Source organism: Limanda limanda, chromosome 10 (genome assembly GCF_963576545.1).
Source record: "Limanda limanda chromosome 10, fLimLim1.1, whole genome shotgun sequence".
Lineage (NCBI taxonomy): Eukaryota > Metazoa > Chordata > Actinopteri > Pleuronectiformes > Pleuronectidae > Limanda > Limanda limanda.
Window position 1 is genome coordinate 661,013 of NC_083645.1, and position 17,733 is coordinate 678,745.

At 41.6% G+C, this 17,733-nt stretch overlaps 1 protein-coding gene across 1 annotated transcript in view; it reads left to right on the forward strand.

The window, feature by feature from the left end:
* Nucleotides 1-10,109: 10,109 nt before the first annotated feature.
* LOC133011263 (F-BAR and double SH3 domains protein 1-like) overlaps nt 10,110-17,733 on the forward strand; it is a 30,883-nt gene continuing 23,259 nt past the window's right edge. Inside the window, 3 exon segments of the mRNA XM_061078948.1 lie at nt 10,110-10,130; nt 10,750-10,847; nt 10,975-11,020. Of these exon segments, the coding sequence (XP_060934931.1) occupies nt 10,110-10,130; nt 10,750-10,847; nt 10,975-11,020 (165 nt within the window).

The following is a 17,733-nucleotide window of genomic DNA, read 5'->3' on the forward strand; positions in this document are numbered from 1 at the left end:
AGGTAAAGTGTCTTAATTTCAACACATTTTACACATACACATATGTAGATATATGTGAGTGAATTTGGTTATATGTGCGTGTGTGTGCGGGTACGTGTGTGTGTGTGTGTGTGAGAGAGAGAGTGACAGAGAGAAACTGAGAGAGAGAGAGAGAGTGTAAAAAGCAAACAAACAAGCTGGTTTTTAACTAGATCTTGCTGATACCTCTTTTGAGATGTTACTTCTTGTTTTGTTTTGACAGAATTGTTCTAAGAACTGCAGCTCAGTCCACATAACTGTAAGTCTGAACCCGTTTTTTTCATCAGATATCCTCTGTTGCTGTTAATCTGACTGTATCTCAGCACTCCAAAAAATCAAAAGGGTGCTTACCAAGTAAGCTTAAATCTCAAGTTTGATATTGAATTCATGGGACACTCGAAAGAAAAAATTCTTGGATTCCCGTCCGTGAAACGGACGTAAGAAGCACATAAAGATAACTAATACAAGAGATTTGAAAATATACATTTTCCAAACATGTACCTCTAATTATTTCATCAAAATATTAACACGTTTTTGTGCCTTTTAAGGGTCATAAATTCCAACTCTTCAAAACAAAGAGATTTAGTGTTACATAAGAAGAAAATATTGTTCTCTCTTACTACTCAGACATTGTTGATATGTTACATAATGGGAGGGGAGGAGGAGTAAAGCAATAAGTTTTAGTTTTACTGATTTAAATATTTATGTTAGCTTCCAAAGTACACCATAAGAAACAAACTGTGTGTTTTTACCTTTTACAGAGGAGAATTTTCTGAGGAATAAGATAATAAGCTTAAAATGTTATGTTCACATTGCCACTGAGACAGAAATGCTGCAATCTGCACTCTGTAACGTAATTTTGTTGCTCTATACTGATGTGAGCATACGGTTCTTCAGGACCACAGCATCGTTACCACTTCCTCTTTGCTGTAATCTCATCTGAATCAATTTCAGTTACTGATGTGAAGTTTTTTTGTCTACATGCAGTTTTGTTTCTATTTAACCACAAATTTGTGTTCAGTGGTAAATATTTATTTCTCTTTCATCCTTTTGGAAATATTTATCTATAATATATCTACTTTTACACCAATTTAATTATTTTCATTTGTAGCATGACAAATTACCGGAATTTAAAACAAGAAAGTTACAAAAGTTACATTGAGGAGGGATTGTTTACAACAAACACTGGATTACATTAATGTCATCTCTGTATGTCATCTCCCCAGGACAAAATATGTCGCTGTTTTAACTTGACTCTGACAGCAGGGGTAAGTGGTTTGTGTATTTGTGTGTCAGTACTAATGCAATAAAGTCTACTATCATAAATTATGTAATGATGATACACACAATTTTATGATAAACTATAAAGAAAATTAAGAATGGAAAATTGCCCTGATACCTGGTAGGCATATATACCAACACACATGAATGCGATGATTGTCTAGACTGCTGTCTACAATGTTATTGTCTGATTTCATTCTACTTAACACATCAGGAATTATCAGATGATCTTCATCTGCAAAAATACAGTCACGCGGAATTAATCAATATATACTGGCAAGCTTATGTAGTGTTAGGTTAGAAATAATGTCAGCAGATTTCTTCATAGATAAGTGGAATTATTTTTCTGTTCCAGACCTTTCATGTGATCACTCTGGTTTTAAAACAGAGCTTCTAATAAACTGTGGGAGAGTTTAGTACAGTATGTAAATACATCCCAACTATTAAAGCTTCATTTTAATTAAATTAATAATCTTTGATTCTTACGTATTGCCTGACATTCTGAAGCTTTTGCTGTTTTATCATATAACAAATCAACATGATTAGAAACAAAAACGAAAGCATCCGACATATTTTATTTAAAATAATGATCCACACACTTTTTCTCATTATTATATATAGGCATTTCTGTCAAACATGGCTCACAACAGATCAACTTTAGCAGCAGAACAGATAAAAACTTATTTTGTATCTACATCATATGTTCATATTAGTTCATCAAACAAAAGATAATAATACCAATAATAAAATATAAAAAAAATCCCTATAGTTAAGTACAGTATATCTTTAGCGTTTTACTTAAAAGGTCAGCAGTCATATCCACTGTTTATTTGCTTTTCTAGTTTCATCATTTACATTCATGGTTCATGGTTGTATACCACTCAAAGTGCTATACAGTACAGTTTTGCAATTCATCTATTCACACAAAAATTCACATAGTGTATCTATGTGCAGCACTTTCTCTATCACACATCTAACACACACTGCCACCATAGCCTTCAGAGGAAATTTAGGGTTCATTACATGCCCAAGGACACTTCAACACATGAAATAATGTAATCATTTTGTTTCATCCTCTGAAAAGGAATGTGGCTTTCCTCGTCATTACTCTGATGCCCTGAAGATCCTGAACAATTATACTTCCTCTAAGGGCCTCATCCCCGATCTGATCGATGATCTGGAGTGCTTGAATTTGAACTTGACAGCTCAGATGGTAAACAGTTCAGTATCCTGCTCACACCAGTATGTCAGTATGACTGTATTTGTGTCCAGTGTTTCCATCAATGAATGTCTTGTATCCAAACTCTCTTGCCACATCCCTCAGAGGCTGCAGCCTAAGGCTGACGGCATCACACGGCACAACTAGGCTGCCCATTTAGAAGAGAAAAACATCCTTCCATTAGGTTCAAACTTACCCAGGAGTCTTGTCGTTGAGCTTGCACAATGGTAAAGGTTGGACAATTAGATAAGGACTGCTGCACACTAGAGGATAATCAGGCTGATTTTAGACCCGATATGCCCCTTTCAACAAGGCTGCCAGTTAACTGCCCAAATAATTCTGAAGTGTGAGGGGTATACGTAATAATCTTTATGCTACAGATTGAGTCGCAGTCTCCATGTGTAGCTCCTGAAGCTTGATGTATGATGTTTACGATATACGGCTGAGTTGAACAAAAATCAATTTCCAACTCACCTCCAGCTCACACTGCAAAATCTATACGTCTTCTCATCCATGACAACATCCATAGTTAGAAGAAGTTATTGCAAGTTTCTGTGAGATTTCAAGTCTCTGGAATCGCCACTGTGAAAAACATGGCAAGTGTGTAGTCTGACATTCTGGCCAAATCGTCCAGTGTGTGTGTGTTCTGAAGATTTTAAAATCAAAAATCTGATAAATATGTCATAATGTCTGTGGTCTGCCCCATTTTTTTAAATGGTCAAGAGTTGAAAATCCTTTAGTGTGCAACAGCCCGTAACTGACCATATGCGGCATCTGATTTATACCTTAAGACAGGGGTTCTCAAACTTTGGCAAGCTGGGCCCCCCCAAAGCAGGTTAGGGGTAGTTGGGGCCCCCCCACCCCGCCGCCGCTGCCCGCCGTCCTCAACTACACCACCATATAAATAGATAGATAGATAGCATATTGTTATTGATAGGCCTGTCAAGGTTAGGCTATTGTTATTGTTAGGCCCATACAGACAATTATTATTACTATTTTACTATTTATGATTATTATTGTTAGCAGCCTCCTCGTGGTCTTGTGAGTGTGTTTGTATGTGTGGCTGTGAGCGACTTGCACACGAATAATGAATAAGGCTGTACTAGGCAATGGTTCCTAACAAAACAAACAGTACACAATGTAGACAGGGACAGCACAGAATAGTATTCAAGTGCTGGTGTTTTATTTGTTGCAACACGGTTGATGATTGAAGATGTAAAGGTAGGTGTTAAGGAGAAAAGGGCTAGCTGCAGTTGGAAGAAGTCAGCTAGCTAGAAGGCTAGCTCTTGGGGCTACAAGCTTTCTAAAAAGACTGTGAAGCAAATTACTCCTTAGATTAGGCTACGAATAGGCCTACTGCACGTGCAGGAAGGTATTACTAAGGAAGGAGTGAGTCTTTAAAAAGACTGTTTAAAAAGCAATGAATATCTGAATGATTGAGGAAACAAGAGCAATCGCACAAACTCTGCAGGGTGTCGTCTCAGTGAGGGTGAGCGCTGACCATGCCTGTGGTTACTTTTATACTCGGATGCGTACGTGCAACTCGCGTTCAAATGATAACACTCCTCTTTTGATTGGTGGATCAGGAACAAAACAGTATTTGATTTGTTTGTGTCAGTCCAGCCCCTTGCATTTCGCCACTGAGGGAGCTTTCACTAACCAGGTCAGCGGTATTTTTTCTTTTTTTTCTCCGTCTGTGACATTGCGCACCCCCTGGAGAGTGTACGGCCCCCCCACTTTGAGAATCACTGCCTTAAGAGATCTAAAATGAAAATCTACAGGATCAACTTAATGATTTCCAACAAAAAACACAAGACAACCTTTCTTTAGAACGTTCACATTAAAGCACAAGTCTCTTAACTATGTTCATAAAAACGATAAAATTAAGCTATAAGAGGCTAATAACCTGTTATTTTTTTTTGCCTTATCACTGCAAGCGATACATTGCTACATTTTAATATGCAACACTCATGTCTTATGTATCTCCGCAGAAAAGTAAGGTGTGTCTGAAGGCTGTGATGCCCGTCATAACAACAAAGCACCTTGTTGAGGCACTAGAAGAACTGAAGCAAAACATCAACTCAAGGCAAAATACCATTGGTTAAAATCGTCAGAGGAACTCTGAAAACAGTAACGTTCTGCTGGTAATACTTGTACACTTTACGGCAGCAGTATGTTTTTGTGTTTTTAATTTGTTCACGTTGACATTGATGCAAATTTGCCAATGTATTATTTTTGACTTATTTATTTTTATTTATGTCAAGGAAATATGTTCATAAAACCTATCCAATTGATGTTATTGCCCTCCAAATTGGATGAATGTGGAAAAACACTCTATATATTTGAACTTTGAAAATGTACAGTGTTTATTTGAATAAACAACAATAATTATACTGCATAAAGACTGAGCTATGGTGCACAAGGATTTAGCTGTGTGTTAAAAGTGCAACTAAACTTAAATGTATCCTCCTAATCAAATTGTGCTTTTTTTTCTCAGTGCTCCGTTACTCACAAAATCTGATTATTATTGTCAAAAATCCAGTATGTCCAAGACTTTTGCCAAGTTGGTATGATCATTTCCTACCATAAATAGCAATATACCTTATGAGGGGTTTCTACCTGTTTTTAGAGGGCTTCAAAGGCACTGTCAAGATTTCAGAGGTGCTGGTAGTTCTTATTGTTGGTTTTATGCAATTATAAGATTATTATTGATGCATCTTAATCCTTCCAATTTAATAATATAATGAAAAATGATCATAGACAGTTTCAATGTTTGCTTGCATGCAACACTTTGCTACTACTTTACTATTACAGTAGTTGTGTAAATAAAAATAAATAAAAAAACGACAAAAAAGAAAATGTTGCTCGTCTCCTTTTTCTGCTTTGTACTTTTATAAGACTTTAACTTAATTTTGACCGAGTAGTGGACATTCCTGACCTGACCCTTCGGGATTTAATGATCCAGGCAGACCCTATGACCTGCAGGTTGACCTCCACCCAACCTCCATTCTCCATAATATTCTTTCTGGAATTGGTGAAATTCTTTCTAAATGATTTTATTTAATTTAAAATATATGACATTTACAATATAAATACAGAGCAACAAGTAAAGCTTTATTATATTTTCCTTTTTCATATACAGTAGCTGCATGTTTTTATTAATGTTGGTAATGTTTATTAATGTCACTGTCACTTTTGGGTTCTTGTTATCGACCCTTTAGTTTATGGACTTGGTTTCAAATTCACTGAATTTGACCTGTAACCTTTAGGCAGACTATACAGGGCCTACAAGTGTAAGACCAACCAAACTACTCAATGAGGAAAAATGTTGATTCAGCAATGTTTTTTTAATCAATCAATCAATAAATCAATCAATCAATCAATCAATCAATCAATCAAACAATCAATCAATCAAATTTTTGGTCATAATCCACGATGTGGCCGCAGCCGGACGATAAGGCAAAGGGAATCAGGGGAAGAAGTCAAGTCAGTAACATGTTTTGATGAGATATTAATTTCTTTGCTGTGATAAGGAGGGAGAAGAGAAAGGAGAAGCTGGGAAGAGAAGCTCTCTGTGTCATGTGTCCCCTGACCTTCTAGACCTATAGCAGCATAACTATGAGCAGGTCTAAGACAAGCCTGGACCGGCTCTAACTATAAGCTTTATCATAAAGGAAGGTTTTAAGTCTACTCTTAAACATATAGATGGTGTCTGCCTCCCGAACTGAAAGTGGGAGATGATTCCATAGGAGAGGAGCTTGATTGCTGAAAGCTCTGGCTCCTACTCTACTTTAAGATATTTTAGGGACGACAAGCAAGCCTGAATTCTGGGAGCGCAGAGCTCTAGTGGGTTGATTATGTCCTTGAGACAGGAGCTTAGTTAATTGATTACACTGTTCAGGTTTTATTGACAAGTATAACTGGGTGTCATCCCCATAGCAGTGGAAATATACAGTGTGTCCTAATAATGTTTCCTAGGGGAAGCATACATAATGCGAATAAAATTGGGCCGAGCACAGAGCCCTATGGAACACCGTGGTTAACTTTGGTGCGCAGAGATGACTCATAAATTTGCACGAATTGGAATCGATCAGAAAAATATGATTTAAACCAGTTTAGGGCGGTTTCTAATTAATTGTTGTAGTCTCTGTAATCAAATTTGATGGTCAATACTGTTGGATGCTGCACTGAGATCTAACAGAACGAGGACAGACACAAATCCCTGATCTAAAGCTATTAGAAGGTCATTAGTGACTTTTGCCAAGGCTGTCTCTGTGATGTAATTAGATCAAAACCCTGACTGAAAGTCTTCATACACATTACTTTCCTTGAGAAACTCACACAGCTGATTGGTTACACATTTTTGAAGGATTTTAGACAGGAAGGGGAAGTTGGATAACGGTCTGTAACCTCCGGATCCAGGATTTTCGAGAAAGGGTTTGATTACAGCTAGTTTATAGGACTGTGGTACATAACCTGATGATAATGAGAGATTGATTGTGTTCAGTAACATATTATCAATTAGGGGCAGGATTTCTTTAATTTTTTAGGAATGGGATCTAAGATACAAGTTCGGGGGTTTAGAAGTCAGATTATTTTTTTCAGCTGATCAAAGGTGATCAGAGAGAAGCTGTCTAAATAATTGATAAGTTTCTCACCAGTTCCTGAGATTTCTGTTCCTGGTAGGGTATTAGTACCAACTGAGGTCGGGAGATGGTTCATTTTATTTTCAAATAGATAGAAATTTATCATTAAAGAAGGTCATAAAGATATTGCTATCTTTCAGCCCGGCTGCAGTACTGAAGAGAAGTAGTAGGCAGCTCTTGCTTGTTGGAGGGCCTTCTTATATGCTTTAACACTATTTTTCCAGGCTAGGTGATTTTCAACAAGGTTCCTTTCTAGTTTTCTTGATGCTTGCTTTAATTCATGTCTGTTGGAATTATACCAGGGAGCTAATTCACTATGTTTTACACGTTTCTCTTTAAGAGGCACTATTGAGTCTAATGTTAATCGTAATGAGTCTCAAGAGCTATCGACGAGATGGTCAATCGCAGTGGAGCTCGGGTTTTTAAAGAAGTTGTTGGTTATATCGACGGATAATAAGGATTTATATGTAATTTTAATTATTTCCTTAAATTTAGCTACAGCAGTATCAGGTATACATCTAGAAAATGAGTTTTTTTTATTAGTTGTATATATTCTGATAATGAAAAATCTAAGGTTATTAAATATTAAATTATATTAATATTGAATATAATATATAAATTAGGATCTGATAGAATTGGATTACATGGAAGTACTATTAGATGTTCAGTTTTGACATTGTATGATAATACAAGGTGACGTGTTTGGTTACAACAATGAGTAGGTTGGTATACACACTGACTGAAACGTATTGATAGTTCTGAAATAAATGCTACGTTAAGGCCATCATTATTATTGCCAACATGAATATTAAAGTCACCGACGATAATAACCTTAATCTGCTTTAGAACTAGGTTTGAAAAAATTCATAATAAGCCCCAGCAGCACGGTAAACTACAGAAAATATTATTGGCTGTTGATATTGCTTGAATTGGTGTGGGAGACTAAGAACAAGACATTCAAATGAGTTGTAACTTAGTTTAGGTTTAGGATTATATGATAGACTAGAGTTAAAAATAGCAGCAACTCCACCTCCTCGGCCAAAGTGTGTTATTATATGACTGGGGGGGGTAGATTAATTTAGGGTGCCATATCCATCACGAAAAAAATTCCCCATGGGATATAAGGTATATTTGATGGATTTAGATTAGATTTTGAATATATGCTCCTAATGTGTCTCAGGCTTATCTTCCTGTCCTTGTCCTGTTATCCCACCCCTGATATCGTCTGCACCTGTTCCCATTATCCCTGCCTCCCTTCAGGCTAACTTCTTATGTGGTCTATTGAACCTTTAATCACCCCCAGGATATCCTTGATGTTTCACCTTCTGCCTTACATTGGTTTAGAAATGGTCAGTGGTCTGGATTTGTATAGCATAAGAAAATACAATAAATAAAGAAAAAGAAAAACGATTGTTATTTTAATTTGTTGTATTATTGTGTGTATTGTGTATAATTAGCAGAATTAACTAAACATGACTGTCATTTACCGTATTGTAATTTTTTTTGATATGCAATTGAAATATTAAAACAAGATTATGTTCAAATGTTATAATGTAAAAAATGGAGGGGGTCTTCCTCTATTAATTTAATAATCTGCATTCAAGTGTCCTAAATTCATGTAATCGCAACAATAGTAACAAGAGAGAGAGAGAGAGAGAGAGAGATTTGATTTTTTAAGTCACTTTTATTTACTCAGTGAAGTTCCAACAAAACAAAATACTACAACATATCAAGCATTTTTTGTTTTTTGTTTGTTCATCATAATAAAACAATATTCAATCCACACAAAAAAAAATACCAGCTGATCTTCTTACAGAAACTCATAAATATTACATAATTTTCTCCGTCATGGTGCTCGGTGTTACGAGAGACAGTTTCTCGAGTCTCTCCTCATGGGCCAGTTGGGCTCGGGTTTTCGACAGTAGTTTCCTCAGGCGGTACACCTCCTGATCTGAGAAGGTCGGTTGGCCGATACCTTCAGATTTTCCCATGAGGCCTTTTGCTACTTCCATGAACTGTCTTGGATCTAGGAAGAAATCATCTACATTAACCATTCTCATGCCCTTAGTATCTTGTAATTCGTGTGTGCCCGGCTCTATCCGGGCACACACGGATCAAGTGCCCCTCCTTCCCACATCCCAGGTTTAATTCTTCGTTGCTCTTCTTCAGAACCATAAACACACTTCTCCTAAACGACAGTACATGTTTTAGCTGTGGGGATTTGCAATAAATGGGAATCAATTTGATGGGGGACATTACTTGGCCGTGTCTTGCCAGTTCTATCTCCAGTAAATCATTGGTCAGGAACGGGGGAACATTAGATATTAGGATTTTCTTTACCGGGTTAGCCAGGGACATCACAGGTGTGAACGAGCCCTTGATTACTACTCCCCTTTCCATTAGCAGGTTAGCTTTCGCTACACTGTCCACAAACACCACCACCGCACTATTCATCCGTGAGGCAGACTTTACACACTCACACCCCACCCCACCACCTCACCCACAGCCAGACTGACCTCCTCCACGGAGCAATCCACAGCTGGACACAGTTTAATGCCATGTTGGCGTGTTAGCTTGTGGAGGCCGGAGCCTCCACCTGCACCAACACACCGTTAAACACCAACTAAACTGTTGCTCCTGAATCCCACACTCACACACAAACAAAAAACACCTCTACTATAAACAAAGAGGGAAAAAAATATCATAGAAACAAGGTAGATAAATCACAGTTTTCCAACAAACTTTTCCAGCTCACTCACCACACTCACTCCCAACATGCACTCCAACAGAGAGAGAGAGAGAGAGAGAGAGAGAGAGAGAGAGAGAGAGAGAGAGAGAGAGAGAGAGAGAGAGAGAGAGAGAGAGAGAGAGAGAGAGAGAGGAAGTTAGTAGTTCAACACAGCTGACACAGACTTTGAAAGAAACGGAGATAATAACATTGAAACATGCAACCACCACCCAGAAAGGTAAGAAAGAGATGACTTGAAATGAATATAGAGTATCATGCTTACTGCTTCCACAAATATCTACTGCTTATCTACCTTCATTTCTGTTCCTCTATCTTTAAGATTATCAAATCTACAGACCATTTCACTGTTACTACAGTACATGGATTGTACAGCATATAGTGCCAAATACATCATATATGCATTTATTGGGATATTTATTGAATTTGTGTTTAGATAGTAGATATATTTTCTTCACCCTGCATAGATGGGAACGCATCTGTCTGCAACTGCTGAAATTACTGTTATTTTACAGTGTGAAAGTCTGTACTACATGCTCATTTGAGACCTTACAGAGATTTAAGAAATACATTTTTTATCTCTAATCAAAGTTGAAATTCACATTCCCTTAAGCTAAAACATTTTTTTCTTCAATCCACAACTTGCAACTGAAACAGTTGGGAAATAGCTGCATTTTTAAAGCTTAAGTTGACATCTTAATATTAGTTGTGAATAAGGATTGGCTTATCTACTCACAGTTCATCTTCATTAAAATATAACATTTCAATAATCCCTGTATATGTGTGTGTGTGTGTGTGTGTGTGTGTGTGTGTGTGTGTGTGCGTGCGTGTGTGTGCAGGTGAAGGAGAGTCAGCAGGTGAAACTGGTGTTCTCAGAGCAGCACAGTAAATTGCAAACCAAACAACATCAGGACACTGAACTGTTGGAGGAGATCAGGTACAGTTCTCTTTCTGTGGAGCTGTATGATACTGTCCCAGGAGGAGACAGACAGGCAGAGATATAAAAAAAACTGATAATGAAAGCATGTTAAAGTACACAAGTGGCTTCTTTTGTTTTCACCCAGGTCCTTCAGTAAGCATCGTGCAGCTATAGAGAAGGAGTATGCCCAGGTGAGCAAACATAGTACTATTATAGTTCACTATTAGTCCTGTTTCTGGCATCTTTCGTTCTTTACTGGAAATGTTCATCATTTATTGATTTGAGGTCCTGTATCAGTTTCAGAGAGCAGTTTGCTCTGAAATGTCTAATATCGTCTGATGTCTGATGTATTTTTTGACACTATCAGAGCTTGTGGAGCCATGAGACAAATAATTAAGATGATCACACTAGTGATGGCCAGCGGTGTTGTGCTATTTCTATATGAGTGAGAGGTGCACATTGCTTAAAATTGTAAAAGTGGAACATATGAAGCAGAGGATTTGTTTCGATTTGTCACATAATCGGCACATTCATATTTTAGCCATTCAAATGTCACAGCCAAAAATGAATAACAATGCGTAACCTGATAGTCCAATGGTTAGGGTGCATATCACATATCACATAGGCTAAATTGCCCTGAATGGCAGTTACATATATATGTATATATGTAACCGCCATTAACCCAATGCCACTAACCCTAACCCCTAACCCTAACCCTATGTATTGTGTAGGACATTACCTCTCTGATTTAAGTGTCCCTGTGTGTGTTACGCCCTGACCACAAACACGTTGTGGGAGAATTTATCATTATGTGTCTGGAACATAAAGTCATAGGTGTAATATATAGGCTGCACGCTGTAACCATTCTGTGTCGCAGAGGAAAAAGTGTTATGTTTGATAAGGAGCATCCTTATCAAACATAACACTTTTTGTCTAAGCTGAGTTCCTCGAACAGAGGAAAAACAGAGTTCAAACAGAATGCAGCAAAGGTCACTACTGAGTTCAAGTCGAAGGTGGTAGAACATCTTCAAAACAGGTTTAGACAGTGGGTGCACATGCTATATGCATAAAGTTCATATCGAGCTGTACCCTAGATGGAAATGTCTGCTGTAAGCATAAACTGAGTGTTTATTAAGTAAATGTTCATTACACAGCATGCTTTTAGCACTGCACATATACCTTTATTTCACGGCCCACAGTTTCATGATATAATCTCTTTTACACTACATAATAGATCTCTATTACATAGTGTTTTTCCCTGGTGCTTCACTATGGAGCTGTATATGACACTCTTTGGTCCATGCAGCCATTTATAGCATCTGGAGAAATAACATCTTTGTCAGTGGCCATAAGACATTCATAAAGTTTGTACCATCCTCGGCAGGCAGGTAAATTTCAACATAAACTTTGTACATTACATTTAATTTAGCTGACACTTTTATCCAAAGTGACTTCCAATAAGTTAATTCAACCATAAGTGTATAAACCCAGAACAACAAGAATTAAGGAACTACAATTTACAAAAAAGCCAAACTACAAACTGCTACATGTAAATGCCATGTGAATGCAACATTTTTTAATTTTTATTCCAAGGTGTAGTCGGAAGAGATGTGTCTTTTGTCAAGGGCGGAAGATATGTAGACTTTCTGTACAAACAGCTTTCACTGTTGGCATTCAAATGATAAGCATATACAGTTTTCAGCAGGCAGGCAGCAGGGTAGCTTGAAAGTGCAAGAGTGTACTGTGTGTTATATCCTCCATGACCAATCACTTCCAAAATCAAAGTATCCACACTTCAGCTTCAGCTGTTGCTTAGGAAGTAGTGTAGGCCAGTGGTTTGATCCCTGTCTCCCCCCATTCCGTTGGCCGAACTGTCCTTGGGCAGGATATTGAACTTCCCAAAGGCTTCTGAAGGCTGTGCCAACTGTGAGTGATAGATGTTTGTGTCAGGCCTGGACTGGAATGAGGACTCAGAAGCAGAGAATATCACGTACCAGCACACTTTATTGATTTCAGAACCTCAATGCAGTGACAAACAAGAAGGCTATGAAAATCTCACTAACTATATCTATATAATAATATAATACTTGGCAAGCAATAACTGGGGAAAAAGAACTTCCTAATAAATACAAAACATACACTAGAAAAAGAAAAAGCTTTTAAACATAAACCACTCCCGAAGGAGGACAAACAAATGGCAAGAGCAAGAAATCAAAAGCGCTCCCGAAGGAGGAAAACCAAACTACTAATAAATGGGGCAAAAGAAAAGGCTCACCTAAACAGGAGGCTCAACAAACTAACTAAATCTCTCTTAACATAAATCGCTCCAAAAGGGAGGAAGAAAAACAGTTTACAAAACAACACAAAACAAAGCTAAACTGGAAAACTTTAACAAACAAAAAATCACTCTCAAGGAGGAAACAGAAAACAACTTACGTGGCGTAGCAAGAAACTCTTTGGCAAAAACGACAATGACTGTGGGTAAGGCTTAGGTGCACGAACAAGAACGAAACACTTCGGCACAAGACAAAGGGGAGACGCAGACTATAAGCACATGAGGGTGAAGGGAACAGGTGGAAACAATCAGAGACAATCAGACCGGTGACACATGAGGAAGGGCAAGTGACCTGAAACGAGAAGAGAGTTAGGATTTCAAAATAAAACAGGAAGTTACGAGACAAAAACCCCAAGACAAGACAAACCTCACCGCGGTGTGACAGTACCCCCCCCCCCCCTAGGGCCGACTCCTGACGGCCCAGGCTGGTCAGGGTGGTCCCTGTGGAAGTCTGTAATGAGTGTAGAGTCTACAATGTGACGAGACGGAACCCACTGCCTCTCCTCAGGACCATATCCTACCCAGTCCACCAGATACTGTTTACCTCGACCCCTGTTGCGAACCGCCAGCAACTGCTTGACCTTGTATACCGGACCGCCTTCAATCACTTCTGGGGGTGGCGGAGGGGTAGCGGCTGGAACCATCGAACTCTCCTTGACGGGCTTGACCCGGCTCACATGGAAGGTGGGGTGAACACGGAGGGATCGGGGCAGGCGAAGGCGAACTGCTGCAGGACCGATGAGCTTGATGATGGGAAACGGGCCCACGAACCGCGGCGCCAGCTTCTTGGAAGGGACTTTAAGATGTAGATCTCTGGCGGAGAGCCACACTCTCTGTCCTGGCTGGTAGGCGGGGGCGGGTCGTCTCTTGCGGTCCGCAGTTTTCTTCACTCTGTCCCCTTGGCGAATCAATACCTGCGTGGCGGCTGCCCAGATGCGGTGGCAGCGGCGGACCATGGCATGGGCGGAGGGCACAGACACCTCCAACTCGTTGTCTGCGAAAACAGGGGGCTGGTAACCAAATGCACACTTGAATGGTGACATACCTATGGCCGAGGTGGGCAGTAGGTTGTGGGCATACTCGACCCAGACCAGGTGTTTACTCCATGTCGAGGGATTCTGGGAGACCAGACACTGGAGGCCGGTTTCAAGCTGCTGGTTTAGGCGTTCGGTCTGGCCGTTGGCCTCCGGGTGGTAACCCGAGGTCAGGCTGGCCTTAGCTCCGATGAGCCGGCAGAACTCCCTCCAGAACCGGGAGACGAACTGGGGACCCCGGTCTGAGACAATGTCTTTGGGAAATCCGTGAACCTTAAAAACATTGTTCATCATGATCTCCGCCGTTTCTTTGGCGGAGGGCAGTTTTGGCAGAGCGATGAATCGAACCATCTTGGAAAATCTGTCCACCACTGTGAGGACAGTGGTGTTACCTTGAGAGACCGGAAGCCCCGTGACGAAGTCTACCGAGATGTCGGACCACGGTCTGGAGGGGATGGGAAGTGGCTGCAAAAGACCCATGCGTGACCCGGAGGATGTCTTGTTTCGGGCGCAGACCGAACAAGCCTCTACGTATTCCCGGACCTCCGGTTCCATGGAGGGCCACCAGAACCTCCGGGAGATAGCGAACATCGTTCTTCGAACTCCCGGATGGCAGGAAAGCAGCGTGGTGTGGGCCCAGTGGATCACCTGTGGGCGCAATTCAACTGGGACAAACAAACGATTATCTGGGCACCCACTAGGTGATGGGACCTCACCATTAGCCTGCTTAACCTCATTTTCTATCTGCCAAGTCAGTGCTCCAACCACACAGGTAAGTGGGAGGATCGTTTCTGGGTCCTTGGCAACAGGTTTCGGGGTCGAAGAGACGAGACAGGGCGTCTGGCTTGACATTCTTGGACCCCGGCCTGTATGAGAGAGAAAAAGAGAATCTGTTAAAAAATAGCGCCCACCTGGCCTGGCGAGAATTGAGTCTTTTGGCTTTCTTGATGTATTCCAGATTTTTATGATCAGTCCAGACAATGAATGGATGTTCAGCACCCTCGAGCCAGTGTCTCCACTCTTCCAGCGCGAGTTTGACCGCCAGCAACTCCCGGTTACCAACGTCGTAGTTCCGCTCCGCCTTGGATAGCCGCCGTGACAGGAAGGCACAAGGATGCACCTTACCATCCTGCTCTGACCGCTGGGAGAGGATGGCCCCGACTCCTTCGTTGGAGGCGTCCACCACTACCACGAACTGTTGTTGAGGGTCAGGCAGGGTGAGGATGGTAGCCGAGGTAAAGCGGTGCTTGAGGATCCGAAAAGCAGCATCAGCTTCAGGAGACCACTGGAACTGCACCTTTGTGGAGGTAAGAGCATGGAGAGGGGAAGCTATTGCGCTGAAGCCTCTGATGAACCGCCTGTAAAAGTTAGCAAACCCAAGGAACTGCTGAACCTTTTTGCGGCTATCAGGTGTAGGCCACTCGACCACAGCGCTAATTTTAGCCGGGTCCATCTGCACACTTCCAGGGGCTACGATGAAGCCCAGGAAGGAGACAGTGTCGGCATGGAATTCACTTTTTTCTGCTTTGACATAGTTTATTTTCTAGCAGTCTTTTCAGTACCTGAGTTACATGGTCTTGGTGTTTTTTCAGGTCAGAGGAGTAGATAAGTATGTCATCTAAATAAACATACATGAAATGGTCAAGAAAGTCTCTTAACACGTCATTTATCATAGCCTGGAAAACAGCAGGAGCATTTGTGAGACCAAAAGGCATGACTTTATATTCATAGTGTCCACTGGGTGTATTAAAACCAGTCTTCCACTCGTCACCTTCTCTGATCCGCACCAAGTGATAGGCGTTGCGAAGATCCAACTTGGTGAAGATCTTGGCCTGTTGGAGCTGGTCAAACACGGATGACATAAGAGGAAGTGGATAGCGATTCTTTATAGTGATGTCATTGAGTGGGCTGTAGTCAATGCACGGTCTGAGGGAGCCATCCTTCTTCCCCACAAAGAAGAAACCAGCTCCGGCTGATGATGATGGGCGAATCAGACCCGCTTTCAGGGAGGTTTCGATGTACTCCCGCATGGCTGCCCTCTCTGGCCCAGAAATGGCGTACAGGCGGCCTTTGGGAATGGTTGAGCCCGGAATCAGCTCAATGGCACAATCATACACACACACAGTCCCCTCCCCAGCCCAGGATCTCTCCTGTTCTCCAGTTTATATGGGGATTGTGACGGAATAACCATGGCTGACCCAAAATTAGAGTCTGTGACGGTGACTTGAATACATAGAAACGAATGTTTTCCCGGTGATGGTTAATGCACAGTTTGAGAGGTGCTGTGATATGTGTGATAGTAAACAGTTCCTGTCCATTAAGAGCTTTAGCTCTGATGGGCTTAGCTAAAAGTTCTGTGCTAAGGCCCAGTTGTTCTGCTAGTTCCCAGTCCATCAAGCTTTCATCAGCCCCTGAGTCTATGAGCGCCTTGAGTTCAGTGGTGGTGTGGTGCATTACCTGGACTGTCGTGAGAGTGCGTGAGGTGGTGCCTGAAACCTTGAATTCACTCACCACCATGGTCCGTTTGGCAGTGCAGGTGGCGACGAGATGACCGGGTTCACCGCAGTAGAAGCATCGGCCCTCCTGCAGACGTTTCTGTCGTTCCCCGGGTGTTAGTCGAGCTCTTCCTAGCTGCATGGGCTCTCCCTCTCCTTCCGGATGGGAATGATGACGATGCTCTGGCGGTGATCGACGGGTGGTTGACCATCCTGGTGCTTGAGTGCGTAGGGGTCTCTCCATCGTTGTGGGTCTCGGAAGACGTTGCTGCCTGAGTTGACGGGTTCTGTTGTCTGTCTGGATTGCGAGTGCGATGAGTGAGTCGAGATCTGTGGGTAGGTCCAAGGGAACCAGAAGGTCTTGGATAGGAGCTGCCAGCCCCTTCAGGAACAAGTCGTATAAGGCCGTTGTATTCCAGCCACTCTCCGCCGACAAAGTGCGGAAACGGATAGCGTAATCACAAACGGAGTCGCTGCCCTGTCTCAGCCCGCTCAGCTCCCCAGCTTTCTCCCGGTCGGTCGTTACCGGGTCGAAAGTTTTCTGCAGCGCCGCTTCAAAGTCTGTGAGGGATTGGCAAACTGGCGAATCCCGGGCCCACTCTGCCGAGGCCCATGCCTTGGCTCTTCCGGTAAGGTGGGAAATCATAAAGGCAATCTTGGCTCGGTTAGAAGGAAAAGCATTGGGGTTTAGTTCATAGTGTATGGAGCAGTCTATGAGAAATGTTTTGCATAATCCTAATTCACCAGCGAATCGTGCTGGTGGGGCTAACTTGCATCCCGCTCCAACGGCTGGCACAGTCAGGACGGGAACCACGGGTGTAGCATCCGCTGCTACTGGAGGCTCGGGTGCTGTAATTGTCATCTGCACCAGACAATCGTTCAGGCTCTGAAGTTGTGTCGAGAGAATCCCCATCTGGGATGCCATAGCGGTCTGGAATTCCTCCTGACGGGAGAGCCGGGCTTCTTGAGCTTGCAGGACTGCCGTGAGTTGTGTCATCCCTGCTGAGTCCATACTGGCCGAAGTGTAATGTCAGGCCTGG